Source organism: Corvus kubaryi, unplaced genomic scaffold (genome assembly GCF_017639235.1).
Source record: "Corvus kubaryi isolate FWS band 111438036 unplaced genomic scaffold, C.kubaryi_AGA036_p1.0 133, whole genome shotgun sequence".
Lineage (NCBI taxonomy): Eukaryota > Metazoa > Chordata > Aves > Passeriformes > Corvidae > Corvus > Corvus kubaryi.
This window is the reverse complement of record NW_024580667.1, coordinates 27654634-27682081: the sequence shown is the minus strand read 5'-3', so window position 1 is coordinate 27682081 and position 27448 is coordinate 27654634. Positions and strand designations below refer to the sequence as shown.

The 27448-nt window shown below is 41.3% G+C and overlaps 1 protein-coding gene across 6 annotated transcripts in view; it reads right to left on the bottom strand.

Annotated features, from left to right (window-relative positions):
* CRACDL (CRACD like) overlaps positions 1-27448 on the bottom strand; it is a 65666-nt gene that overhangs the window by 5625 nt on the left and 32593 nt on the right. For 5 of the 6 annotated variants that reach the window (XM_042040768.1, XM_042040780.1, XM_042040758.1 and 2 more), the window contains 7 exons: positions 21998-22074; positions 20872-21037; positions 17769-17904; positions 17238-17402; positions 16545-16613; positions 13138-13368; positions 9337-10915 (listed from right to left, as the gene is read on the bottom strand). In XM_042040768.1, the coding sequence (XP_041896702.1) occupies positions 9337-10915; positions 13138-13368; positions 16545-16613; positions 17238-17402; positions 17769-17904; positions 20872-21037; positions 21998-22064 (2413 nt within the window). In that variant the 5' untranslated portion in view covers positions 22065-22074. The remainder of the gene's footprint in view (positions 1-9336; positions 10916-13137; positions 13369-16544; positions 16614-17237; positions 17403-17768; positions 17905-20871; positions 21038-21997; positions 22075-27448) is intronic. The other variant, XM_042040789.1, reaches the window with a different exon arrangement.

Here is a 27448-nt window from a genome sequence, read left to right as displayed (position 1 = left end):
TCTGATGTCCACGCAGCAGCAGCCCATGCCTTAGTCTGGTTCCTGCTTTCCTTCCATCCCTTCAGGAGCAGCCTCCCTCCCCAGCTCCCGGGAGTCTGCATGTGCCATGGGTGCCTGTGCACAGCAGTCTGTGGTGTCTGAGCACACAGAAGTACTGCTAAAACCTCAGAGTGGCTTCCTGGTCTTTTGATGTGAGGTTTACGTTGACTTATCCCTGCTGATGCTGACCATGCTCTTCACTGGGGCCAGTAACTTCCATTGTGCTCTACCAGAACTGAGACTTCAATGACACACAAAAAAAGAGACAATTTCTGGAGAAGAAAGTTAAAAGTGTTACCCTGCTGACCTCACAACTGCTACCCAAGGACATGCAGAATCCAGGGTTATGGGAAAGAGAAATACTCTGTATTCAAATAGTCTGTGGCAGGAAATCCTGTCTATTCACTGAACAGAACTGGGTCAAGAGAAGAGCCTCAGCAGCTCCATTGGTTCCATCCCCGGGTTCTCCATTTTTTGACTCACACTGAACACAAAATTAAGTTTCCCAGCTAATGGTAGAGCTTCTCTGTAGTTTAAATGAGGAAGAAGAACAGGACTAACAACCTTAGACCCAAGAAGGTTGATTTTACCTTTCCCAGCCATTTCTGGCCACCAATGTACCAAAATTTACAGAAGGCTCTTTCAGAACAGAAGTTAAGCTTCTCGTCCTCAAATCATGTGTGGTCCTGCTCTTAGGAAAAGTTTGTTACTTAGTCAGCACCCTGTTCAGGGACCTGGGAGGAGGCAGACCCAGCCAGAAAGGATTACTGCCCTAGGGTCCCTTGGGGGCTCAGCTACTCTGCTGATGTAGAGCCAACCATGGGACGCTGTGGAGCTGTCAGACACATTTGTGGAGCGCTATGGGCTGGTTTGGCAGAATGTGGCCCTGATCAGGAAAGCAAGCAAATATCTCTGAAGGCACATTTGAGATGCTCTGGAAAGCATGGGAGATGAAAGGGATGATGCTCTCCCAAGAGCTGGAGTCTGCCAACACAGGCATATTATGAAAGCCCACAAACTTGCTTTGCTCAGGGATTTTCTCAAGTCATTTTTATACCTCACCAGAGACTAGTTATTTGAACAAGAAAACATTGTAAAGCCTATGTCAGCTGAAAAATGAAAAAGAGAAAAAGCTCCATGCTTTAATGCCAAAGCAAGATGTTTTGCGAGCTGATGCCTGCATTTCCTTTCACATTCACCTCATGCCATCTTGCAGGAAAACCTCTGGAAGAAATAAACCAGAAGTCCAGCTGTGCAAATGTGGCACAGATAAAACAGAGGCCCTGAACACTGAAGGAGCTTCTCTCCCTCTTGCACAGCCCATTACTCCAATTCTCTGCATCCCACCTAACCCCATCTTTGCATGACAATAGCTGCTCCTCCCATAATCTTTTTCCCATCACTGTATTTTTTTTGCCTTCCATTGGCTCTCATCACTTCATTGTTATCTCATTTTACAGGATGATAAAGAATAAGGCTGGGAGAGATCTCAATATGTCATGTAGTCTGTCCCTCAACTGCAAGGCAAGATCAGCTGAAAAATCAGTTTCATAGAAACTGTTTCCTTACAAATATGTATCTATATAACTCTCCAAAAACAGGACAGGTCTCAGAGTCTCCCTAGGCAACCAATCCTATGGCACAGCTCTTTTTTTCTACTTTTTTTTTTTTTTTGCCTATTGGGTAAGTTAAATCTTCCTTGCTCTAATTCAAATCCTTAACTACTTCTCCTACACACTACGGACACGAGCAGATTACTCATAGTCTCCTTGCAACAGCCTGTTATGCATTTGAAGACTTAGACCATGTTTTCCGTATTTTTTTAACTTTTCTGATTAATCATATTCTCTAGATCAGTCTTTCTTTTGTAGGAATTGTCCTAGTTTGGTTCAAATCTTCTTCAAATATGATGGTCAGAACTGGCACTTGAGATGAAATGGTGTTAGCATCAGCTGACATGGAAGGACTACACCACTTCACCTGGAATGGTTTTTCTGACATCAGTCAGTTCCCCTTAACTTCCCCAGCTCTCCAAGACAACCACTAGTAAGTCAAGGTCTTCTAGCCCATCTTCTCTCAGTATCTTAGGACAAACCTCATTAGGATCTTCATAAATGAACACACACAGCTGAAATGATGTGATGTCTGCTAATGCATCTGCCATCACATTCCCTTCTTTGCTTGCAGCCATGCTTGTGAGTCCATCTGCACCTTTTTAGGTGATGGGCAATTTGGGCAGGAGCTATTAGTGCACTGCCCAGTAAAACCAGGCACTACACTTCAGCAGCTCCCAAAGCACTGCTGTGGCACACGGATGAGCTGCCATGACTGAAGGTGATATCCAGAGTTCCTCAGAGCTGAGGAACAGCTCTCTGGCTGTACAGCTGCAGACACACCACCACATGCATCCTCTTCTACCACCTCTTCACCCTCCTTCACCGTCTGTAATGTCTTGGTGCTCAAAAACTCCAATGTCTTTATCCTGAAGGTCCTTTTAAATCCACCCACACTTTTTGATGATACTGGGAACCTGGCTTCTGCCTTGATGCTGCTAATGATGTACATCTTAGTTGCTGCGACTCCAAATCCCCCTTTGTGTTTTGTCCTATTTTCCCTGTCACACCGCAGGAGCTTTATGTAAACATCAAGGTTGTTCCTCCTCTGCTTCCACCACACAATCCACACTGACAAAATGACTGTTATGCCCAGGCTCTATTTCTGACATGTAATGGTCTTACTGCTACCTGTGCTTCCATTTCTCTGTCATCCTCATGAACTTAGGATTCATCCTGCTGTTATTTCACTGTGCATTGCCTGGCACAACAGGGTTCCCAGTCCTACAGTGATGTCTGGAGGCTGGTATTATAACAATGTTTTTCATAAAGCAGACACTCTAATGAAGTCACCAAGCACCCTTACTCTTCAGGCAGTTCTCTCTCATGAGATGCCAGACATCCTAGTCATGCCTATTAGAAGGCAGTCAAATTAGAGCCAGGTATCATTTCATAGGAGATGGTATCCAAATGTCGCTTTGATAGTAGGGGACAAAAGCTCTTTATTATAATATTAAAGATTTTATATGTATCTGTATGGGCCAACTTAGGACAGCAGAGTAGTATCATGTACAGAGGATCAAGACCTGATCTGCTGCTGGGAAGGGCTTTCTTGTGTCTTTAAGCAATTACATTCTGCCCTCGTTCCTTTGAGAGTCTTTGCTGCAGAAAGCCAGACAGGCAGACAAGGCAGGGGAAATGCCTTATCTTCAGAAAAAAAACCATCAGATGCAACCCACGCAGGATTTGCTGCCTCATCTGGCAGCCAGAATTACTGTAAGGGGTAGAAGAGGCATATTCACTATTTATTATCTTTCCCATTGCCCAGAGGTCCTTTACATCCTCCCACCTCCAATTAGATAAGGTTTCTTGGCAGCATATATGCACCATTGTTCCAGCCAGAAGGATGAAAGGTGGTGAAGTAATCCATGGTGAAGCGAGCTGGCAGTTTAAGGTGACCTGAGACTGTCCTAGGAAGCTCTTGGGACTCTAAGGGACACAAAGAGGCAAGAAGCTTTCTCAGGAAGTGACCGTTCCCAAGGGAAGTGCCATTCACACATCTTTCTTGGTTCATGACTGATCACCTTGAACAAGCTCTGTCTTATCTAGTCATGGGATAGTCCATGTGCCTTTATGGTTCACCACGTGGCAAAGCACAGCATTTAAGGAGCTGGGTAGCCAGAGTGGAACCAAAAGTACTCAAAAGGATGATTTTAATTCCTGCATCTGCTGCATGTCACATGCACAGCAGCTGGCACAGAAACTCCCAGCTGGTAAATGCCACTCTTAGGGAGATAACAAAGAAGTACAAAATGCAAGCAGTGGCATCCTCCATCCAAAGCTGAGCCAGTTCTGGCAGATCACAGCCACCACAAATGCCCTGTGTTTCATTTCTCCTTTGTCGAAGCAGGGCTGTGCCTCATCCTTCCATGTTACACTTGGGAGATTTTCTGAATAAAACTAAAGTCTAAATTATATTCTTAATTTCATATTACAACATGTTATTTTAAACATTGTGCTATTCAACTCCTTACTTAATAACTTCATAAGCTAATAAAGGATATTGCTGGCAGCAATTTGTCTCTCATTCATTCAGTTTTAACCTCATGATTGCTTCTTTCCCTGGTTTCCTTGGAGCTGGCTTGGCCTCAAGCTTTCTTGAAAGAGAAGAGTCCCTTCTTCCCCTTGGGATAAGCCACCAACAATGGAAAGATACCAGGTCCGAACTTGTCAAGCCAGTCTGTGCATAATGTCACTAGGTATTAAAACCAGCAATTAATGTAAGCTGCTGAGGTCTTTTGCTGCCACTTGAAACCACACCCAGAGGCTGCTGAAGCCTTCATGTCTTCCCCACAGCCACCCAACACACATGGGACAGTCACAAGATCAGCTGTTCTGTCTACATTCTTCACCACTTCCACAGCTTCCAGATCAACCACTGAGGATAGGCTCTGAAGCCAAGTGAACCACAGCCACCTTCTCAATTCCCTCCTGCAGCTCAGAATCCCCTGAGCTCTCCTCCACAGGGTTGGACAGTAGCAGGGCTGGCTGCCTCAATGGTCCTCCAGAGGGGGAAAATTTCTCTGTTGCAACCCCATTTAATGCAGGTATCTGTTTCCCTTAGTATCCTACTAAAACTTTTTTTTAATTAAAACTTCTTTTTTTCCTTGGACTAAAGCTGTGATCTTATAGATGAAATTTCTTCTGCATAAATATTCTGGAAATAAACGTGTACACTTCTCATTGATATTTGGATATTATCCTGTAATGTGGGTCAGACTGGTTGTATGAACAATAAGGTGAAGATAAAACATTAATCTTTATGTACAAAAGGAGCTATGATTGACTTGTTATTGTGCATGGGTTTATACACACACATAGAAAGTGAAAGAAAAGTATGCATCTGTTTCTGTCTATTGACAGACAGATATACTTCATGTATTCAAATGTACCTTTCTCTGTGTGCTGCTTATATGGATAAACACAGCAAAGAGATATTTAACCATTACCCTGAGATTTAGGGATTAACTTTGTCTTTTTTAGAGATGGCCTCAGGTTTCTTTGAAGCTGAGACGTGTTTTCTTTAGATCTAAAAGCCTCTGTGCACACATTGTAGCAGAGGTTCTTTATGACATGTAAGTCTCATACCTGGAAAAGAACATCTTATGCCTGCAAGGACTGCAAAGAGTGGTTACTCTTGCTGTACATCTGTGCAGGCGAAAGGTCAGAGCCAGAATTTAAAGTCTTTTGAAAGTCAAACCACTAACAGCAAGCAAAACTAGCTTGTGGATTCCCTGAGTGTTTTAAAAGCAAACATACTCAAAACTAATTCAAACAACGTTACACAGGGAGATAACACCCTCTGCATGTAAGTGTCATTGTTTCAGAACACTGCTTATGCATGCATATTTAATTCCACACTGTTGTATCTTTGCTCATTTATAAAACTCCAGTTATTTTAAGAAGGGCTTTACAAATGCATATAGCATTTAGAATATCCTGGCCTACGTATTTCCCTTGTTTATTAAAGCACTACATGCATTCATGTCAGTATACACACCCAATTCCTTAATTTCAGACAAAGCTATTCTAAAAGATTTGGTTAAGTATTTCTGACATTTCTTTCTTCCCTAAGCTGCTCTGTGAGGTATTTGACTTTTGATTGGATCTATACCACTGATGCCAAAAGAGGTTTTTTTACACAAGAAACTGCTGTTTGCATCAAAGTCTGTTTCACTGCTGGAAAACAGCCATGTTGCAAAATAGCCTGACACAACTGAGAAAGCAACTTCTTTCGGAAGGGAAAAAAAAAAAAAAAAAAAAAAGATGGCTTGTTTTTCAGCTGTAGCCAGGACAGCATTAAAGCAATGTCTTTTTGATGTAGAGAGAAACATTTTTCTTGACATTTCAGAGCCTGTATTTGCCAGACAATACACACCAATTTCTTTTACCATTACATCCATCATTCTTCCCTGCGATCTTTTTCTCTTTTTAGAGGATGTCTTCCCACTACAGCTCCTCAGTCACTCGTTTTTGTTTATCCCAACACGCAGATTCACACAAGAATTGCTTATGGTTTTGCTCTTGTAATAACCTGTTAACATATGGTAATTGTTTCTGCCCTTTATAGGATTTATAGTAAAGTGTATCAACTCCAAACAACACAGCTTAACCTTTTAAATCTTGCAAGGACTTGAGCCTTTAGCTCCAGAAACTTAAAAATGACTCCTCCTGGGGTGACTAATTTCACACAGACATTAAAGGGCCTCCTTGCAGCCTGACAGAGGTAAAGCAATCCCTCACTAGTTCCCCAGAAAGCTCTGGGGAGCAGGAGTGCTGCTTTCACCTGGCATGGTAAGCCAGCATCCCATCAGCTCTCCTGTTCCTTTGGAACCAAGAGTGCTGAAAAGCTGAAATGTGAACTGAATGAACCACATTGCTCCTACTGACCTCATGATGCAGCAAACTGAGTTTTTTGAAATGAGTGTACATGAGAAGGGAACTGCATCCCCTTGTATCACCATTTCACAATTGTCTTCTTGTTCAGCATGGGGATTTCCTAACTGCGGGAATAAACTCCCTGACAGCATAAAGTGTCTCCTGATGGTGATTGCAGCTCTTTGAAAGGGCTGATGAACTCAAGGGCTAGGAGAGGGCTAGGTGGTTGTAGGGGGAAAAAAAAAGTGTGTGTCCAGGCAGATCAGGAGGCCAGAGATGCCTGATAAGACACATGATCCATGAAGGGCTATGTTGATTGTGTTCATCAGATTTCTCCTGTTTGCAGTTGCAAAGACACAGTCCTGACTCACCAAGCTGAGAGAAACTTTTCATAGATCTTAAGATGACGTTTGGGCAGGGCTATTGCCCTGCTAAGTCCTCACTGCATCCAATGTCTCTCCTATGGCTCACAGAGGGACATCACTTTCGGGGTGACTGTGCAATTTTTCCCAATAAAGCTGGTGTGGTGCCAGGGCACTCAGAGGAGGTGGGCACACCTCATTCACCCATGACTTCAGGTGGCCAGTTCAGGCTGATGTGGCAACTTAGAAAAAGGAGGTGCTTGGTCAGGTGTCTAAAGAGAGAGGTCTGCAGTGGGTCAGGTCAGCTTGGAGAAGACTGGTTTTTATTTAGAAAAACTCTGAGTCCTGGCATGTGCTCATATCAAAACCCATTACCAAATAAACCAAAGCTGGAAATACATGGAAAACTGTCACAGCAAACCTTTTAGCAAAACTATTTGCTTAAGCTGATACAATAAGTGTGGCAGTAAATAAGGAAGAAAACTAATTGCCATCACAGACCAATCTGAACCATCATTTTAAGCAACCTCAGGCCAGACAGATTTGTTGTAAAACTCCCAGGTGGAGGGGAACAAAGCAGGGATTCTTAACCTTGTTTCAAATTCCAGGTGCAGGCATCCCTACCAGGGAGACTGAGACTCAATTCTCACCCACAGTTCCTATTTTGCAGAGGGCAGTCCTGCACCGCAGGGCAGGAGCCTCCTTCCTCCTAGGGCTGAGGAGCCACAGAAGAAGCCTGGAGGAGAAATGTGCTCCCCGGCTTCATTTCTTCCCCTCCTTCCTTCTCCAGCACTCATTGTCTTTCACTGCAGGAAGACACTCCAGTCCATCTGCAGGCACTCTGGGACTCAGCAAGAGGGATGTGATAACGGGCTGTGTGAGGGAGCACTGGTACTCCCACTGCTCTCCTCCATACCCTGCCAGAACAACCCTACTGTGCTAGGTCTTCTCCTCTCTTGTCCCACTATGACCCTCCCCAAAATCTCAATCCATCAGAGATGTGGGCATCACTACAAATAATCAACTGCTCAGGACAGCACAGAGAGGAAAATGCCTTTAAAGGGAGTGTTGGGATTATATACACATATATATCTATATATCTATATATATCACCTGCCTTGCCTGCAGGGTGTGGGGAGGTTCTGGCTGGATGGCTGTGGGGACCTCATCCAGCTGTGGATCTTAATGAATCCCCTCCTTTATGATGGCAGGGAGAGCAGGAAACTGTGGACGTGGCCAAAGTCCTGCAAAAATGTCTGTGATGCTGCAGCAGAGGACTGCTGAAATCAGATATCGCTCAGGGCATCAGCAAGTTGCCTCTGGGGCCAGGAAGAGACTTTTGTCACCCTAGAGGACAAGAGAGGGGAAGCACCTTCTGTCTTGGTCAGAGGTGCTGACCAGAGACTCTCAGAGAATGACCCCAATCAGAGAAGAGCAACCAGATGGGGGGAAGCTCTGCAATGACACAGAGAAACTTTATCATTTTCTTGGCCAGCATTATCTCACATTTTTAACATCAAACCCATGCCCAGACAGGTCCAGGACAGGGAAAACATTTCTTCCACGTATCAGAAGACCTAAAGATTCTTTTTCCATTCTTGGCTGTTCTCTGAAGTGAAGAGCAGAGGTCTTCTGCTAGAACTGCTTTAGTGTGTTTCACCTCACTTGTTTACTGTCACTGCAAAGAACTCAGCGGTGTCACTTCCAGCCTTTTCTGTTCTCTGCCTGTAGCCCACAGTATATTAGTCTCCAGACGTCTGATCATTTTTTTAACTCTAACCCAATTATATAAGACAGACAACAGGGTGAAATATAACAGTCTGCAGTAGACACGATCTTGCGGTCTCTCCTGGCTTTAAACTCCAGGAAGCTTCAGGGTTGTTAATTTTTGTTTTAAACAAGGAATGAGCAATGATAAAGATGGATAAATGAATAAGAAAAGCTCACAGGAGGCAATAAATAAATGGTGTGTTTACCATGGCAGGCAGTGACTGTCCTCATTGCATTTCTGCCTTAATGCTATGGTGAAAAAGAAGGTCTAGGGGTCTGAGTCACTTGTCCCACACAGGACACTTAATATGTGCTCTTGAAATTTGAATTGTCATACAGCAGCTCTAAATGGGGACACTTAGTGGCTTGATATTTCTGTTTTCCAATATTTGCTAGTGTACTTTATTTTTTGAGTGTCACTTTGAACATCCTTTAAACAATACCCTGAAATTTAAAAATCAGAGGTAAAAATATCTTATTCTGTCTGCTGTTTCTTCCCTGCTGACATTTTGATAATCTTTTCAGCAAGGGAAAATAAGGGAGCAACATCACTGAAGGCAGAGCCATCAGCTCATGCTCACCAGACAGATACAACAGTTCTGCCTCATGCTCTCGCACGGGTAAGGTCACTCTTTGCAAGTGAAGGTAACTTTATAAAGTTTTGGGAGTCTTACCAGGCACTTTACAAGCAGTTGACTCTTTCTCCAAGTCTCTGTCTTCATTTCTGGATTCAGGAGAGTGAACAGCTTTGTCCTGCTTATCCTTGCTTGCAGTAGTGTTTGGAATGGTTATGTTTTGCAACGCTGGCTTTTTAGGCAATGGAGGTTTGCTACTAAGCTGTTCAGAGGACTTTGCTTTGGGCTTGATCTTTTCATTAAAAGAATCACCAATATTTGTACTGGCTGTTTTTCTGATCTCTGCCTTATCACCTCTTAGAAAGGAAGTCAATCCCTCATTTTCTAAATTAAATTCTGCACTGTATCTTTTAATCCCTTTTGATTCTGGTGGTGAGTTGTCTCCATATTTCAAGGACAGTGAGGTGGATCTAAGTTTCACTTGTAAAGGACTTTTATCTTTACGACTTGGCTGATTCTGAGATACCACTGAAGAATTGCTTGGCATTGGTACTCCATCAACAGCCAGAGAAACATAATCAGCCAAAATTTCTGTAGGTTGGCCTGTGTTCTCAGAGTAGGACTCTGGCAGCAAAGTCTGCTTTTTGTTGCTACTTTTTTCCTCGTCCAGATCTGAGCCTTTCTGGAAGTCTTCTTGCCACTTCTCATTTCTTGAGGAGACCTTTGCTTTGGACAGGAAGAATCCAGTATTTAATGAGCTTTCCAACTCTGATCGTTCTGGGAAATGCAGGCTTCTGGTGCTTGGCCTCTCCCATGCAGAGGAAACAGAAAACTTTTTGAAGGCATTGAGTTCATTGGCTGCTTTTTCAGCTTTCTTCCCCAACTGTTCCTCCTTGTGGACTAGTGACTGACTGTTCTCCTTACCAGAAGCAGCTGCTTCCTCTGCAGTCTTTATTTCCTCTAGAGAGCAGAAAGTAGATGATCCCATCTGCACTGAGGAAGCAGGATGTGAAACATGGAATGAGTCTGTGGGCTGAGAAGAATCCATGAAAAACTCCTTGCTGGACTCTGACAATAGAGTAAACTCTTTCTTTGCCCCTTCATTACAGGGCATTTCCACAGGTACCTGATCATCCTTCTGTTTATTTTGTTCCACCCTTTTCAAGCAAACAATACTATTCTTACTAATTGAAATATTTTCTTCAGATGGTAATTTATTTAATGGAAACACAGTAGGAAGCTCCTTATTTTCTTGATTTAAAATATTGATTGACACATCCCCAGACAACAGAACCAGTGTTTCTGAAGAATCTTCTTGCTTTTGTACTTCTCTGTCTGAAATGGAGTAGGAAGAAGTTGCAGAGCCTTTGTCTTCTGTCAGCAGTGAGGACTCAGACTCCTCACATGTCATTTCCAGTGGTGGTTGGCAGTCCTCTGGCTTATTCTCTGGTAGCAGGGTTTCCTGTACAGCAGCAGACTCGGAAGCAGGCTGAGTCATCACTGGTCTCAAAGCAGGGGGGAGGTCCTCAGGCATTATGGGCTTTGGCCAGGAAGCCACATTCTGTGTTGCAGCTGTGCTGCATGGCAGTTCTTGATTGCTGGGTTTGAATACAGCATCATCTTCTTCTTCTTCCTCTGGGGTACAGCTCAAATCAGTCAGAGATTCAGACTCGGTCCTCTGTAAAACAGAAATTCAGAAAGCCCCGTCACCATGTACAGCTTCACTTTTTTTCTTATTCACCATTACATTTACAACTGAGATCTCAGAGAGAAAGGCAATACTTCCCTCCAATGCTGAGCTTGCAGTTTTCTTAACCTACTGACTGGATGCTTTTTTAATTAAGCAAATCCTGGAATAATGCATTTAACCAATATAAAGGCAATGAGTGACATTTCCTTCTGCACAACTAGTGCTTTCATGCCTTTGTAGATGGGAAGTGCATCAGAACAATGGCCATTCGACTGTCCTTGGCAATTGGTTCTCCAGAGCATACTGCCTATGTTGTGCTGCTCTTAGGCAAAAAACACCACTTGAAAGAGAAAAATCTGTCCCTTTGTATTTTGCTACTCCACACTAGCATTAAAAATAAAACAACCCATTCTTCCTAAAGCATGACTCTGAAGAGGAAAGAGTACATAGAAGGAAGAGCAAAAGCCTAACAATTCCATCTGGTTATGACACTCCATTCCAGCTGAGTATCTGACCCGTATGGCAGTCTTGTGTCTAATCCCATTGTCATACAACATTACAGCCTTGCCTCCTTTGTGTAAAAGTCTTTTTCTTTCAAGAGTTAAACTATCTGATAGAAGTTTATAAATTCATATGTAGTTAAAAAGTTTACAATTCATATGTAATTATCTGTGAGGTCTTGTGATTAAACTTGATGTGAGGACTGGCTAAATACACAGGATTATATGAAAGCACAGTACTGAGCTGCTGAATATGCCTTTTCATATGGTGTCTGTATTAGCTCACTGTTTCACTGTAGTTTGTTGGGTAAATACATACTTTGGATGTGGGCCCTAATTCTAAGAACACAAAAACTGCACTTCAAAAATATTTTAAGGTGCTTGTGACTTCTTGTTTTGCAAATGCAACTGCAAAAAAACCAGTTGCAATGCCACCTGCATTCACAATCCGTATACACAAGAACATAAAAGCAGAATATATCAGTTAGCCAGAAGCAAGGTGCACAGGCAGAGTTGGGCAAGAAAATACTAAAAATTGTATTATCAAAATATGTGAACACTCTCTGTGGGAATCCAGATGGGCTCAGTCAGCTGGCAGTGTATAGGCAGCCTGGACAAAGCAATCGTATTTCAGTAACCACGTTAGAATGGAAGAGGAGGATTGATCGGTGAATTGTTGCGTTACATGTTTTTCTAAATAACTGGCCTCATCATTGTGCTGCTCACAGCACTGCTCTACCGAGCTGAAAGGTCACTCACAGATTTGGAGAAATACAGAGTATCAGCTGGGTAATATTTTGAGACAGAGGGAATAATATTTCTGGTAATAAGCAAGCCAAATTAATGGTTTTACCGTATTTAAAACATTGAAAAAACCCACAAACAATAAAATACAAATAGTGTAGTAAAAGCTGAAAACTTCAGTGCTAAAAGAGAGGAAGGAAAGAAAGAAAGAAGAAAAACTAAGGTATACCCTTCACAAAATATGACCAAGAATCAGATAAATGGTGTTTAAAAAGATGGTTTACAAAAAAAGATATATTTTTTTTAATACTGTACACTTTTTAATAGCCTTTTAAAAATAGTTTTGATGACACTTTCATTTTTATTATGGGGTTTTTTTCCTGTTAAAACTTATTCAATATCACTGTAGGACACGTAAAGGATTTACAAGTTTTGGGGCAGGGAGAGGTCTGAATTTAAAACAGTCCTAATGTACAGAATTTGGCTCCAATTAATAGGCCAAAACTTGCTCTTTCTGTACTTTTTGAAAATACAAGACAAATTATATTTTGGAAGTCAAAACAGCTCCTCCATGAGTAGTCTCCCAAGGACTCAAGATTTTACAGGATATTCCAGACTAGGAAAAGTACACAAGTTGATCATAACACTTAAAAAAAATCTTTTAAGTAAGAAATGAAGCAGTCAGTCCAACTTGTGCATCACAAACAGGATACTAAATTGTATTGCACAGTGAATGCAAGAAGAAATTGTTATATAAACTACTGCATCAAGAGCTAACAGGTAAACTCATAATGTTTAATCTGTTCCTAGTGTCTAGTTCAGATACTCATCAGATAACAGCTATTAAAACCCAATGAAATATCCATGCTGCAAACTGACTTTATAATATCTGAGTTTGAAGTACAAAGTCCAGTAAGAGCTTTCTGGCTCTGTGTCAAAAGTGGCACTGTTTATTTTCACATGTACCTGAGAAAATTTTCTCATTCTACTGGATCTCTGGTTCCGGGGTTTTATTAAAAGCTTATGTTTAGCAGCAGAACTATCCAAGAAAGCAGAAAGCTCAGGTGGAGTGTCAAAATTGGCGGTAGGGGAGATGGTACTGTCAGATGTCCGGGGAGATCCAGTTTTGGTACTTCCATGTCTAGTGAACAGCTGACCATCTGTAGAGTGAGATCTAGAAGAAGAACCCAATGTAATCTGAAAAAAAAAAAAAAAAAAAATCCCCAAATGGAGAATCAAACAAAGAAACAAAGACACAAAAATAACAATTCTACAAATAAGTAGCCATGTTTAATACCATTTTAAGTTTGCCTCTTTTTCTTTTTGACATTTCTTTAAAATACATTGCATTTCCTAATGTTGCATGTGATGTACTGGTGTTAGCAATTCTGCATTTTTAGCTGCTTCAATATTATGATATACTGTCCAGTGGGAAGGAGCAAATCCCATCTAACTGGATGATCTAAAGCACACAAATACATGGCCAGAATGTTTTAGAAGACAGATTTATGAAGAGTGCTCAGTTACAGAACCAAAAGGGCCATTTTCCTTTCTGGGTCTGTCCTCCAGCATCTTTGTCTAGGCTCCTACCCACAGTTGTTTTGTGCTGAGCATCTTTAGCTTCTTATATGTCAACAGGTCCCTTCCAACTCTACAATACCTTCCTAAAGACAAAAGAATTAAGAATTAGTGGCATTGCCAATTAATTGTGTTTTCCCTTCATGTATTTATGTCTGCATTTACTGGAAATGTAAAGTTTCATTAGTAGACTATTCTGGGTAAGGAAGTGATGGAGAATTCCTACTAGAGGTCAATAACCCGTCCAGAAACAGCTCCTGAATGCTGCAAGGGTGTCGTACTTTCATGAAGCTGGAATTCAGCTTGCCTGTGAGCTTCACCAAAAACTACCGTAGTTCCAGGGATGATGCAAAGAGGACACTGGAAAATTTATTAAAAATTACTCTAAAAAGGGGTCTTCCTTTCTCTCAGATTCAGTTTTGCAAATAGGCAAAATGGTATTTCCAAACTCTGTCACAGCATTAACATGACCTTTGACAACTCATGACAGCACTCATTTTGCAGGCTCGAAATTCTGATTCATTTCATGGGAGGAGATTTCCTCCTTTGTCATGCTTTCTTCTGTGGGAATTTGTCTTTCTTATTCTTTCTTTTTTTTTTCTGGAATTGGTATTTTACTAAGGAGGTTGAATGGGAGAAGGGGAGGGCAGGTTGGTGTTAATTTTATTTTGAGAGGGAAAAGGCATCAGTATTTTCTGCAAGTAGAATACTGCAATATGCACTGCAGCCAAAAGATACTCTGTAGTGTAGTGAGGGCCTGCTACAGCTTGCTCAATGGCCAGGGGAAAAGTCCCATTCCTTTTAGCAGAGGCTGGATCCACACCTTCTACTCATACTTTCTACTTAAGAAAGAGAAGGTAGCTCAGACATGCTGAATAATGGATACTCTCATTAATTTTAACTCTACAATATCGGCAGTCTGGTAGTCAAACATGACTAATGTACAACAAACGATAGGTGGCTGCATTATACGTTAGTGCCTAACAGTGAATACATTGACATTTCAGCTCCATGATAAAGACACAGCACATGTTCTCTTTCAAGGCACGTCATTATTTGCCTGCCTTTCTTCTGGCTCCTGCTTTTCCTCGAAAACTTTGCATGTCTTCTTGTTGGCAGTGCGCAGAGTTGGCCATTACACTGGAAAATCCAAAATCTGGTTTGTTACTTAAATTTCAGCAGCCTTAGTGAATGCTAGCTCTGAGCCGGCTGCAGAAGTTGTTTGTCCCATGAAGTCTGGCTTTGACAAAGCCTACTGGAGAAGGAAAGAGCTGGCAGACCCCTTTCTCCAAATCATGGCTCAGTCATCCCTTCAACTGGTCATGCGGGGTGGCACAAGGTGGGGGGCCATGAGGAAACCCCATCCCCAAAGCCCAGACAGGAGAGTTGTGATTCCTTTCTTCAATCCCAAAAGGCTGCCAAGATGCAGCAAGGTGTCACTGCTGCCCAAAACCTCAGGGCTGTGTTGTGAAAAATTCCTCAGCCCTGTTAACTGCTCTCCTCTGATTTCTAGAAGCAGGGCTAATTTCTCCGAAATGCCAGGTAGTAGATCCTGTGGTTTGGGAAGAAAGCCTTCAGATGGAGCTGCATTCTGGCTGCACTCTCAAACTGGCATGGGATGAAGAGAACTCTGAGCTAAATGATAGGGCATGTGGAAAAAGCTAAGCAACTGTGTAGTCAGCGCCATGACTCAGGAGTCAGCAAGTGAGTCAGAATGTAATGTTAATGGAACAACAGGGAGACATAAATCCTCTTTTAGCAAACATGCATCTGGACTGGACACAATTACAGTAAGACCATAACAACTTTCATGAAATACTTTCTTCATGTGTTCTGTTGTTTTTATTTTAAAAATATTAATATTGCACTGCAAATAAGCAGTTTTTCAAGCAGCTTCATGTGGAATCTAAGAAGTAAGGCCAGAAATCTTTGCTGAGCCCTGCTGCAGCTGGTCCTGAAATACATTTTGCATAATTACCAAGAAATGGTCAGCTTGGGACTAGTTTCTCTATTTCATTTCTGCAATTTCCCTCCACTCCTCCTCCTATTTCTAGAACATGCTCTTCCCTCTACCCCCTGTGTTGTTTCCACCACGACTCCAGCTGCAGACAGCTAAAAGGGACTCTTCAGAGCTTTTCAAAACAGCCCTGTAATCAGCCAGAACGGCTGGCTGCTGATTGAAGAAAGCCATCCATGCGCCTATACTTGAGCTCTGAAAAACATCACTTCAGCAAAATTCACAGCCGGAATCCGACTGACGGCTGAACTCAGACTCCTAAGCAGCAGTGTCAGCCACTATCATCAGGCAAACACTTTCTGTGTCAGTGTGAGGTAACTTTGTACTTAAAGCAGGATCTGGGCAGATTTCAGAGGATCTAGAGCTTGTTCCCATCTCTTCAATAAGCTTTCTCCCTTATCCTATGCATATAAGTCAAGCAGCCTTTACTGCAATTTCCCGTCTTTCAAAAAATGGATACTACTTCAGTGTCTAAATCTGGTTGGTTGTGCTTGGAGATTAAATCATGTCTATAAAGTTTGCTAAAGGATATGAGCTTTTCTAGAGACCTTAATTATTATCAATGGGAGATTACTTTGCATCAGAATTATGTGGATAAATAATCATAGTTTTTAAGTTAGACAGACAGGCATTAAAACAGCAAACAGACAGGCAGGCAATTACATGCATACAAAGCTGTTTTTTGCAGCAGACAGGCAACAAAATAGTATTTTTTCTATTTCTTTTAAAAACTGTTATGGATCATTGCTTGTCCCTTAATACATTTGGCAGAAGTTACCTGTTCTTCTTCTTCACTGCCTGTTCCAGCTAAACTCAAAGAGCTAAGGTGCTTGTGAGAGTCAGAGAACTGTGGGATGGAATGAGGAAGAGATTCAGTAAAAGATGACAAACAAGGTGGATATAATTGCAGAAACCATCTACACAAAGTGCACAAAGGTACTGACAATGTAAGTTGGTTTTCTCTATAGTCTTAAGGATTAGCAAGGACACTGCAAACATAAAGCATCAGACATGCAGATAAAGAATTAAATAATGTCTAACAAAACTATCATAAAAAACAATTCAGATTATTTTATGTTTCTTTTTCCAATGACAACCTAGAAGAACATTAGAGAGCTCTCTTATCAGCACACTCAAGGAGGAATACAGATTTTTCAGCTGTATTTTTTTTTATGCCTGGCAGCTCTTCGTAGGCTCTATAAAAAACACAGCATTGCCATGCATGCACACAAACACATACTCTTCTTCCTAGTTCTGCATTTTCTGGTGTGATACTTATATTTCAATAGGACACAGACTCTAAGTAGCTGTTTACATAGAGAGAGAGTGTTTTCCCAGTTGGAGCAAGGCATTTCTGAATTGCTCAGAGGTAAAACAGTGATACATAAAACCAAATACTTTATTCTACCTTCCACATATAGGTAAAAGAAGTCACTAAACACTCATTTTTGTCAACACTGGAACTACTCACTCTCGTTTTCACGCCTGAGTTTAGGCTTTCATGAAGCAAAGATATTTCTGGAGGGCTTCTGGGTAATCCATCATCTTCAGAACTGGTCCCAGCATCCTCTGTTCGCTTTGCATGAAGTCCAAATGGAGGTGGAGGTCCCAATTTCATGGTGGGCTGGAGTTTCAGCTTCAGCGTGGCATAAAAAACATTAGCTTATGATAGTGATGGAGTTTTTCCCACAACATTTTTTAAGCTGAGGTCAATGAGTTACCGTTATTTTTACTTCACAATTGAATGATTCAGGGCACAGGACATCTGCAGTTACATATTCTCTTAGGGAGCCAAATAAACTATACATTTTCCAGCTATCATTTATGTAGAACCAAGACAGGATAGTGCTGTCTAATTAACAAATGCAATATTTGATGTAAGCTGCCGACAGATATTACTTACTAATCAAATGTTCAACCACAAATAACATTAAAAAAAAATCAAGCCTGGAAAGGCATTCCACTTCTTGCATTTAAAAAAAAATTATGTTGTGTAAATTACCTGTAAAGCTCTAATTCGATCAGAAACGTTTTCTTGAGAAAACACTCTTACTGGCCTTGCAGGCTCTTGCCCAGTCTCAAGGATAAAAATGCTATCATGTGACAAAGCTCTGCTTCCCATAATGCCTTTGTGTGTCCTAGAATAATACAACAAATGAGTGAAAACATGCAAACTTTTTTGCCATTTCTCTTAACTCACGTAGTCTATTGAGAGTGGAATGGGAGACAGGCATGCACAGCATACATCACAAACAAGATTGCAGACTTCTCCATGAATACAATACAGTCATTCAGGCTAATCTAAGTAACACCTTTAAAAACAACAAAAAAATTTGTAAATGCTGTTATCTGACACGTTAACAAACTGAATCAAGGTTAAAGGCAGTTTAACCCCAGAGGATGAGTTATATCTTATGGAAAAAGCTACTGCCCCTTGAGTGGAAGCCGGCAGCTGAGTGGTGTCAGAGTGCCACAGGCAAGCCCAGGTGCAAAATGAAGGGAGTTCACATAAACAAGCCTGTACTGAGAGTTCTTGCTAATGCAAGAACATGTCTTGCAAATGAGTGACCATTACCATCGGAAGAATAAATACCTTTTACTATCTAAATGTGGTACAGCATTTAATATATCTCTGCCATACAAATCATTAGCAAAAACATTTCAGGCAATGTAGTCCTCACATGGAATCATTTGCATATATCCTTAAAAGGTGCTATTCTCTATATCAAGATCCCTCGTATCTTCTCTTATGAGCCTGTGAGACACATTTTTTCATGGACAATCTTTGTGGCCTAGTTAGAGGAAGTGGGAGACGCTTTGTGGGCAGTTTCTCTCATATTCTGTTTCCTGCTTCTGATGCGTTAGGCAACTTCTTTTGCAAATGGTGCATGTGGGATATGAGCATCTTCTTTCCTTATGGGAATGGTAGAGAAGGCCCACAGACAGAGAGCTAGCTGCTAGGAAGTTTCTTGTGCTCATTTTCCTCAGCTTAGTTTGTACCCTGACTGAGCAGGGACAAGAAATGTGCACACAGAATTTTTTTTAAGAGTACCCTTTTAAAATTTTTTAAATCAGGGAGCTGTGAAATGGCAAATGAGCGCAGAATACAGAATTGTTCAGGTTCATGTAACTATCAAGTTAATTGAGAAGAAAAGAAAAAAGAACTGTATTTCTGGATCCTAGCTACTGTCATAGGGACATTGAGGACAAACATAAACAAACATGGCAGACAGTAGTATTTTTCTCATAAAGGCTGCTATAAATATATTTGAAAAAACAATAGCAGGAAAGAGTTGATTTACATTCTTGCTGCAGAAGGAAGGAAGGCCTGCTACTTCTGCTTAATGCATTAGCGACATTAGAAGAACAATTTATCGAAGTGCAAATGTGATCTCTGCAATGCATCCAAGGTCAGACAGATCTATAGCAATTTGCAGAGCAGGTGCCAGTCAGGGCTGCAGTGGTGCCCAACGCACCAACATTTAACAAGGGCGGCAGCCACGCTGGCAGTGTCGTTGCACGGGCACATTTACCCCAGCATTCCATCCTCATTTCCCCTTTCTAGTAGATGCATCCCTCCCAGACACATAATGGAGGTACTCTACATGTCTCCTCAGATTAAGTGTGTTCGAATTAATTTTCCTTCCTTTCAAATACTTTCCTGGTCTTTGTCTATCTAAATAGATATTAAGAAACAATAATGTAACAACCCTTCAAGTTACAGCACAGGAATACAGCCAAAACAGCCAGAGATGGCACCTACTCAGACATGCCCTTATTGAGCCATACACGGGGAAGGAAAATCTCACCACCCATGTCTTGTAAGTAAGTTGTCAAACAACAACACTACACACCACCTGATGCTGCCAGCCCAGAACTCCTAGGGCTTCAAGCTGGACTAACTAACTTTGCTATTGCCAATGCCATGAAAGCAAAAAGATGAAACCAAACCAAACCACCAAAGAAAAAAAAGGAAAAAAAAAAAAAAGTAGTTAATAATTTCTTTTGGTTGTTTGGCGCTGCCTGGTGGCCACATCGAATAATGTCGTTTTAAATGGCTGGGATGGTTTCCTTTCCCACTCCGGGGCACAGCAGCACCTCCTGCTTGAGGACCAGGAGGCTTGTTCTGAGAGGCACAACATCCACCAATGCAAAGAATTGCTTTTTAGTTAGCCAAGGGGCTCTTCAGTCCACCTCTCCATCCAGAGACATGTCTGAATGTTTAGACCGGGTTTCTCATGGTTACCTTTCATAGTGGGTAATGTTTTTGCAATGTCTGGATGAAGACAGGGTTTTCAGAGGCAAAGAGATACACAGGATGTGACTCATGTGGTCTAACTTCAGACACCAAATCACGCTATTTACATTGGAGTTGGTTATCCCAAGCTCCTGTTTACATTCAGTGGGGAGATACAGACACTTCCAGAGCCTATTTCATGCATAAGGATGATATAAGCTTTGTTAGCAATGCTGTCTTCTCTCTGATTATAAAAGGCAGCTGGTAAGTAACTATTCCTGTCCATGGCAGAGAGGTTGGAACTGGATGATGTCTAAAGACCCTTGCAACTCAAACCATTCTATGAATCTGTGGTTCTATAACTCAAATGCAGACACTTTTCCTTTGGTCAGATGAATCCCATGTATACAGAGGAAAAAAAGGCTTCAGAGCCTCTGGATCCTACTGATTTCAGTTGCAGTCGTCCCATTAGTCCTTCCTTGCTTTCAAACTCTGGCATAAATGGCTACATTTCTCTAACAATCCTTAGCAGTTACATTTTAGGGGCATAAGACAATCCTGGTAGAATATAAACAGAGTATCTAATTCATTTTTGAAGATGTAAATGACATTTTTTTGAAATTATAACCCAAGGCTTATTTATGATTAAGTGAAAGCTTTTTTCATTACTAATTTCTTGCTACACCCCATCCAATTCCCTTCTGATTTGCCTTGCATCAGCCATTTTAATTTGTACTTTCCTAGGAAAAGCAACTATTTGGAAATACAGCATTTTGAACAAGGGGAGGAGGCAATTTTGGGGTGTCTTTAATCTCCAAACATTGTAGCAATTTTGTATTTGTTTACGAGACAGAGTCCAAAGACTTACTCAAGTTCATCTTCAGAATCGTAACTAACGCGCACGTCATGAGAGGCTGGGACATCGCTTGTTGACTGGCACAACTTCAGACTGCTGCTCACAGAAGATGATGTCTCTTTCCTTTTCTTTTTACCAAAAAACTTTTTGAAAGACTTGAACTTTGACTTTTTCTTTCCTAAGTGAAGAAACATAAAGAAGATACAACCAGCAGCATGTGAAAATTTTTGAACAATAACATTTCTTTATAATTTTTTGCATAAGTGAATTTTTTTCCTGGAAAATGCAACACAGTCCACTCTTGCATTAATGCCTTTCAAGACTATACTGATAGCATGAAATTACCGTTATCTTGGAGAATGGATTGCAATGTTTATGAGACATAAGAAATAACCAATGGTGTAGAATCATTCCTAATAGAGTTTCTACTTGCCTCTTGAGGTAATTAAATTGTGAAGGAAAAATTTGGTCTTAACTGCCTAGGATACAAAAAAGAAATTATTACTTGGAAACCCACTGCCTTTGTTCAGCAAGCTAAGCAGTAATGATAAGAGCAATGCTACCAAAACCAATTTAAGCGTAGAAAAGGCATACACAGGTGAACGCGCAGTGTCGGGAGGCTAATGCCTTTTAAATGTTGGGTTTATAATACATCGAGAATATTTTGAATGCTAATTACAAGATTCAATAGATCACAAAGTATTCATCTAGGAATCAAATGCTAACCTTGAAAAGCAATTCTACTCTGCTCAGTAAGGGAAGACCTAAATTAGGATCAGTTGCAAGCTCTGTGAAGGAAACTCTTTAAAATTAAATCAGTGTTTTGCACAAGAATTCCAACAACTTGTGCCTGGTTTGTTTAAGCTGGTATGACAGCATTGTGAGGCATCCCTGTCAGCATTTCACCTACTCTTGGATCTTGTTGGGTAAAAAAGTTAGCCTGTTCACAAGATGCTACAAAAATCTTATTTCAAGCCTCTGAAAATACTGAAAACATGTAACAGCTTTTGGAAACAGGTGAAGAGAAAGGCAGAATGTGTTCTCTAAATGAACAAATTCACTTCTATGACAGAGCAAAGGCATAGAAGCTCAAGAAGTCACAGCACTTTTCATTCACTGGGGAAGGAAGAAATTCTACCTGAATTGTCCTCTCCATCTCCTTCAGCCTCTCTCATCTTAGAGTCCATTATCCTTGAGGAACTCATGTGGCAATCACTAAAGGAGGTACAAAAAGGGTTAGTCATATCAACAAAATAACAGTACTTTACTAAATATATGTACACATACAGGCAAGTTACTAAAACATAAAAATATAGAATAGAATATTATGTGTATGCTTACATAATATATGTCACCAGATATGTCTAAATATATGTGTGTGTATATATAAATATACATAAAATATACATATAAAAATATCCCATATGGTACTTAATAGGCTAAGATATAATAGATTCCACAGACTGTTTCCACTTTCAGAAGACAATAGTACAGGACAGTTTAGTCGACCAGCCTCTCCTGTCTGAAGACTGAGTTTGGTGAATTCTTGAATGCTTCTAAAAACATGCATCAGAGGAAGTGGGCTTCTTTGATCTCCCTTTCTCAGCCCATTCAGGACCAGAGACAAAATGACAAAATTACAGCATTTGAGTAAGTGTACAAGTAACAATAGTAGAGAACCCCATGTATTTTCCCCTTATTTATATCCAATTTGAAGTATTCTACAGATTGTAGTTTTTCTCCCTTCTAAAGAAACATGCGAAAAGATAATGATTCTTTCTATTCCTTTTTTTATTTTTAATAGATAACAGTTAGGGAGAATTAGTGACAGAGAAATACAAGTAAAATATAAAACAACAGATTTTCTTATTTTCTTCTCTCTTCTTAACTTTTCGAAAGCAAAATATTATTTTGCTTATTAAGGTTCCTAAATTAAAAAATAATTGCTAAACTGTACATGTCCAAAGCCTGAAGATATTATATCTGTAATTTAAATTGCGTTTCCCATGCAGTAGTCTGTGCTCTCTTTTCTTCATCTGGAGAGCAAAATTCCATGGTCAAGGGAGAATAAAGTCACGGATGCCATTGATTGGATAGTGAGTTAAATGTTGTAGAGTCACTCTTTGGGCTGTAATGGTGACAGATGGTCATGCCACAACCCAGATGGGAGGGTGAGTAGATTGTGGCTCTTTTGATCCACTGAAGTACCAGGAGACTTAAGAAACAAGGCTCGTAAATTCAACAAGTTAGTGAAATGGAAACGAAACCCTTATTACTCAAATCTAAAACACAACACATCGCCTGAACCATCCGCAGCCACCTGAGCCTGGCCACAGCACATGGCTGCAGGACAGCCACAGCAAAGGCACCTCTACTGCCTGGCAGCTCCGGGGCTTCTGCACCAGACGGAGCCCCACCTTGGGTGTAAAACACCCCCTGCCACCACCCACCGGGTACCAAATCACAACACAAACATGAGAGTGAGCAACTTTTGGTCAAGGGCATCTGCCTTAAGTGTAGAGAATTAATGAGGAACCTACCCTACAAAAAAACATGGATGAGGGCGGTGAGGCACTGGAACAGGTTGCCCAGAGAAGCTGTGGATACTAAACCCCTGGAAGTGTTCAAAGTCAGGCTGGATGAGGCTTTGAGCAATCTGATCTAGTGGAAGGTGTCCCTGCCTATGGCAGGGAGGTTGGAACTAGATGTTCTTTAAGGTCCATTCCAACACAAACGATTCTGTGATTCTAGGATACCTTTATTTTTAAAGTAAATGTCCACTGGGAGGTGACAGATAAATATGTATTGTGGGCTGTGGCTGTGTTAAACAGGGGGTCTCAGATTCCTGCTGTCACGTTGCAGTAGCAATGGCAGGAATGTAAATCAATACCTTTAAAGCTTCAGCTGTTATATGCATGCCCTGTAGCATCTATAAGCTACACACATCCAGAAGTGGGATCCTACAGTCTCTGTATAAATTATGGATGACATAACTCACATCCCTATCTGTGGCTCACTGGCATCACCCTGCTGCATCCAGCTGCACTCAGGTGAGGGTTTGGTTTTTTTTATCCAAATGTTTGTATGCCATACTTCATTAGTTCTCCATAGTAAAGCCACTGGGGGATAAATCCCCACACAGTGACAATATTTGCTTGAAACATGCAGGCAAGTATGAACATGTTCCCTCTGGCAAAATTCAATCAGACAGTATATTATATTCCTGACAAACCAGAATTGTGTCCCTGTCCCAAACCTTGGCAGATAAATTTCTAGAGAATAAAACCAATTAAAAAAGAAAAGTTAGCTCCGCCATAATGCATGCAAAGATTTGTGTGATTTATTTTGTGACATCTGAGGTCACAAAGAGTGTTTCCACTGGATGCCCCAAACACTGAGGAACACTAATACGTGACCAGGGTTGCAGCATAAATCTCCTGACTTAAGAGTAAACAGAAGGACACTTAACCTTAAAGGGCTCTCTCCTTGCCAGTCATGCATCTTGACGAAAGATACTCACTCCCCTTCTGCCCTCATGCAGCAATTCTTCAGACCCACCAAGTTTTTGCTGTTTCCTAACATATTTAAGAATTAGTGTCTTACCAAAAAGCTCCCAAAACCCAAGGAAGGCAGCCCTCCACTGCTGTGTCTCTTGCAAGGGTGCAGGGCTGGAGCCCTGGCTTGTGAGGAAGGAGGTGCTTGGCCACCGTGTGTGTGTGTGTGTGTGTGTGTGTGTGTGTATGTGGTACTCTTATTCCATCACCCCTGGAATCATGGGGATTTCATTATGAGGGGAAATCAAATTCCTAGGCTAAGGAAAGATGCAGGTCAATGTACATCATTATTTTATATTATTTGTTCTGGATATGACCCATCCTGGGCCAATGCTGGCCTGTTGCTGAAGGAGTTGTGCCATCCACGTGAGCAAGATAAAACAATTGAAAAAAACATGTGCAGTTGACCCTACTGACAAGGGGAAGTTGGGCTGTCTGACCTCAGACTGATCCTGGTTGGATCAGTCAGAGATAATAATCAGACAGAGATAATTGCCAAAGTGTGATTAGAGCTTGTGAGGAGATGAGTAAATTGAACTAAAGTACAGGAATGTAGACAGAGACCAGCATAACATCCAACAACTACTAGAAAAGATTGTAATGGGTTCTGTTGAGATACAGGGGAATGGCTCTCCAGAATCTTAATAATACTTCATTATTATTTATTATGATAAAATATAATAGCAAGTGTATTTGTGGACCCAGCTGGCTCTGACATCTGCAACTATTTTAAGGATCACATGTCAGAGTGACAAAGAGAAAATTAGGAAGATATTATATTACCTGGAGGTTCTAAACCTGTCCAACACATAAATGATTTGTTCCTTGCCAGCAAAACACACAAAGATTGTTTGAAAGATACTGTTTGTCCATGTACTGCTTTAGCAGGTTAACCAGGGATTTCTTTTCAAGGACCCTCTTGAGAGATGCCCAACTCAGGCTGTAATGCTATTAATAAAAAGCATGTTTATAGAGGAATCTGTCTTTCAGCTTATTGATTCAGCTGAAACCCAGTCGAACCCAGGTATTGCGGCTGGCATGCATAATTTCCGTAACACCAGGTTCCACCACTGCTGCCGGAGTCATCCCTAGACAGCTCAGTGTCACCTGGGGGAAAAACTGGATGCTTTGCTGGGGGAGAGCTGCCCAAGAGACCTGGGCTGTGTGCAGGGAGGAAGGTTGTCCAGGTAGGATAACTTTGGAGTGAGGCAGAAAGCAACCCAAGGTGCAGGTCAGAGGCATCTGGGTGCAGGAGACACTGGGCACAAGTACCAGTGGCCTCTACCTCCTGTGCAGGAGCCCAGAGATTCTCTTATCCTCAGCAAGGAAATGGTTATTTTAAATTATGGCAAATAAATCCTATAAGTTTGGGTCAGGTAAGCAATACTGGGTTTGCAGCAGGGTGATTGTAAAGCTTTTATAAAAACTGCCTCTCAACTCATCATGCAACTATAAGGATTTGGTTTTCAGTTCGAAAGACAAGTTTCTAGCGCAAACCCAGAGTTTCATGTGACTGTCCCAGGCCAATGGTGGGTGACACAGAGTAGGAGTGACAGCAGCCCTCGCAGCAGTCACTATGTTGTGCAAACATACACTATGACGAGGGCAATGAGGTGCAGCCACCCACCCCATACCAAGGATGCAGAAGAGTTTTGTGCCTGCTGTTACCAAGGGGAGATTTGTTTGTATCAAGGGATGAATGGTCACATCCTTCCTTAACCTGAGAACAGAACAGGGAGGGGAATCAGCAGGTAACAGAGGGGACTAGAAGAACTTGCAAAATGTTTCTAGGCAGTGTGCTGGTGTTCAGGTTTTCAGAAACATGCTCAAAAGTCAACAGATTCATTTTTAGCAAACCCTGGTTTTGAGCAAACACTGAAGCTGACACTTAGCCGCTTACTTGAGTGCTTTGCCAAGTGATGCTTTGCATTGGAGCAATATCCCAAGATAGTGTGAAGAGATACTGATCCTTGCTGAGCATCCAGCAGCTGCCAGAGATCCCTCTGTGATGCTCTGCAAACCAGGCACTGCCTGGCTTAGTGTCTCACCAAACCTCGCTGTAGACAATCACATTCATTTCTACCTTAAAATTTACTATGATGTTTTTATTAACCTGGGGGAAGCTGGTTTTCCTTTTAAATGCTTCCTCTGCACTGTCAGAGAAACACTGGTGTTCACCACCAGGAGATAATCCTATTTTCTTTCCCAAATATATAAACTTGGAAAACCCTACTATCTATGTCTTCCCTTTTTCCTTCAGTGTAATGTATTTTAACGGTATCTTTCAAGACTTTTGCTCAACATCTGTAACAAACTTTCCAGTATTAATACATTCCTCATAGGAAAGATTTGATTCAAACATGATACTTAGGAGGAGAAACAAAAAAATCCAGAGTTTACCCTTCATATGACTGTAACTGCTTGTCATTTCCCTGATGTAAGCAGAGATTGGAGTTTTTGCTCTGGAGCTAAATTTTTTCACCCTCAAAGCTTTGTTTAAAGTCTACAATGGCCTACAAGTTTAAGAGCTGTGCAACGAAATACTGACAAAATCCAGCAGCTTTGAATCAGCACCCACTGGGACGGGTGGTATTCATTGCACAGTTATGCTTGGATCTAGAGGCTTGGCTGCTGAGCTTTCTCATTTCCAGTTTCCCCAAGGATTTACTGAAGCCCATCACTTAATTAAATCATCCTGTGGTCTGAAAACTCAGCAGGATTTTCATCCTAGAGAAGCAACCTTCCTTGGTTCTCCCTTGTTAGCAAGGGCAAGATTTGCCACACCACTGGCAGTCACACCTTTTTCCTCTTTCTTTATTGTATTTGTGGTTCTTTTCACAATGGAATACTAGAGGTACTTGGTTTATCAATTTATTATGAGCTTTATAAGCCAAAAATGTTGGATGACAAATTCCTAAATATTACCTCTTTATAACACTATTTTTGCTATATTGGACTTTTCCCAGCAGAGACTTCTTTCACTCTCCTTCTTCCTTCCTAGGTCCTTTCTAGATAAGCTATGATACAAGAAATAC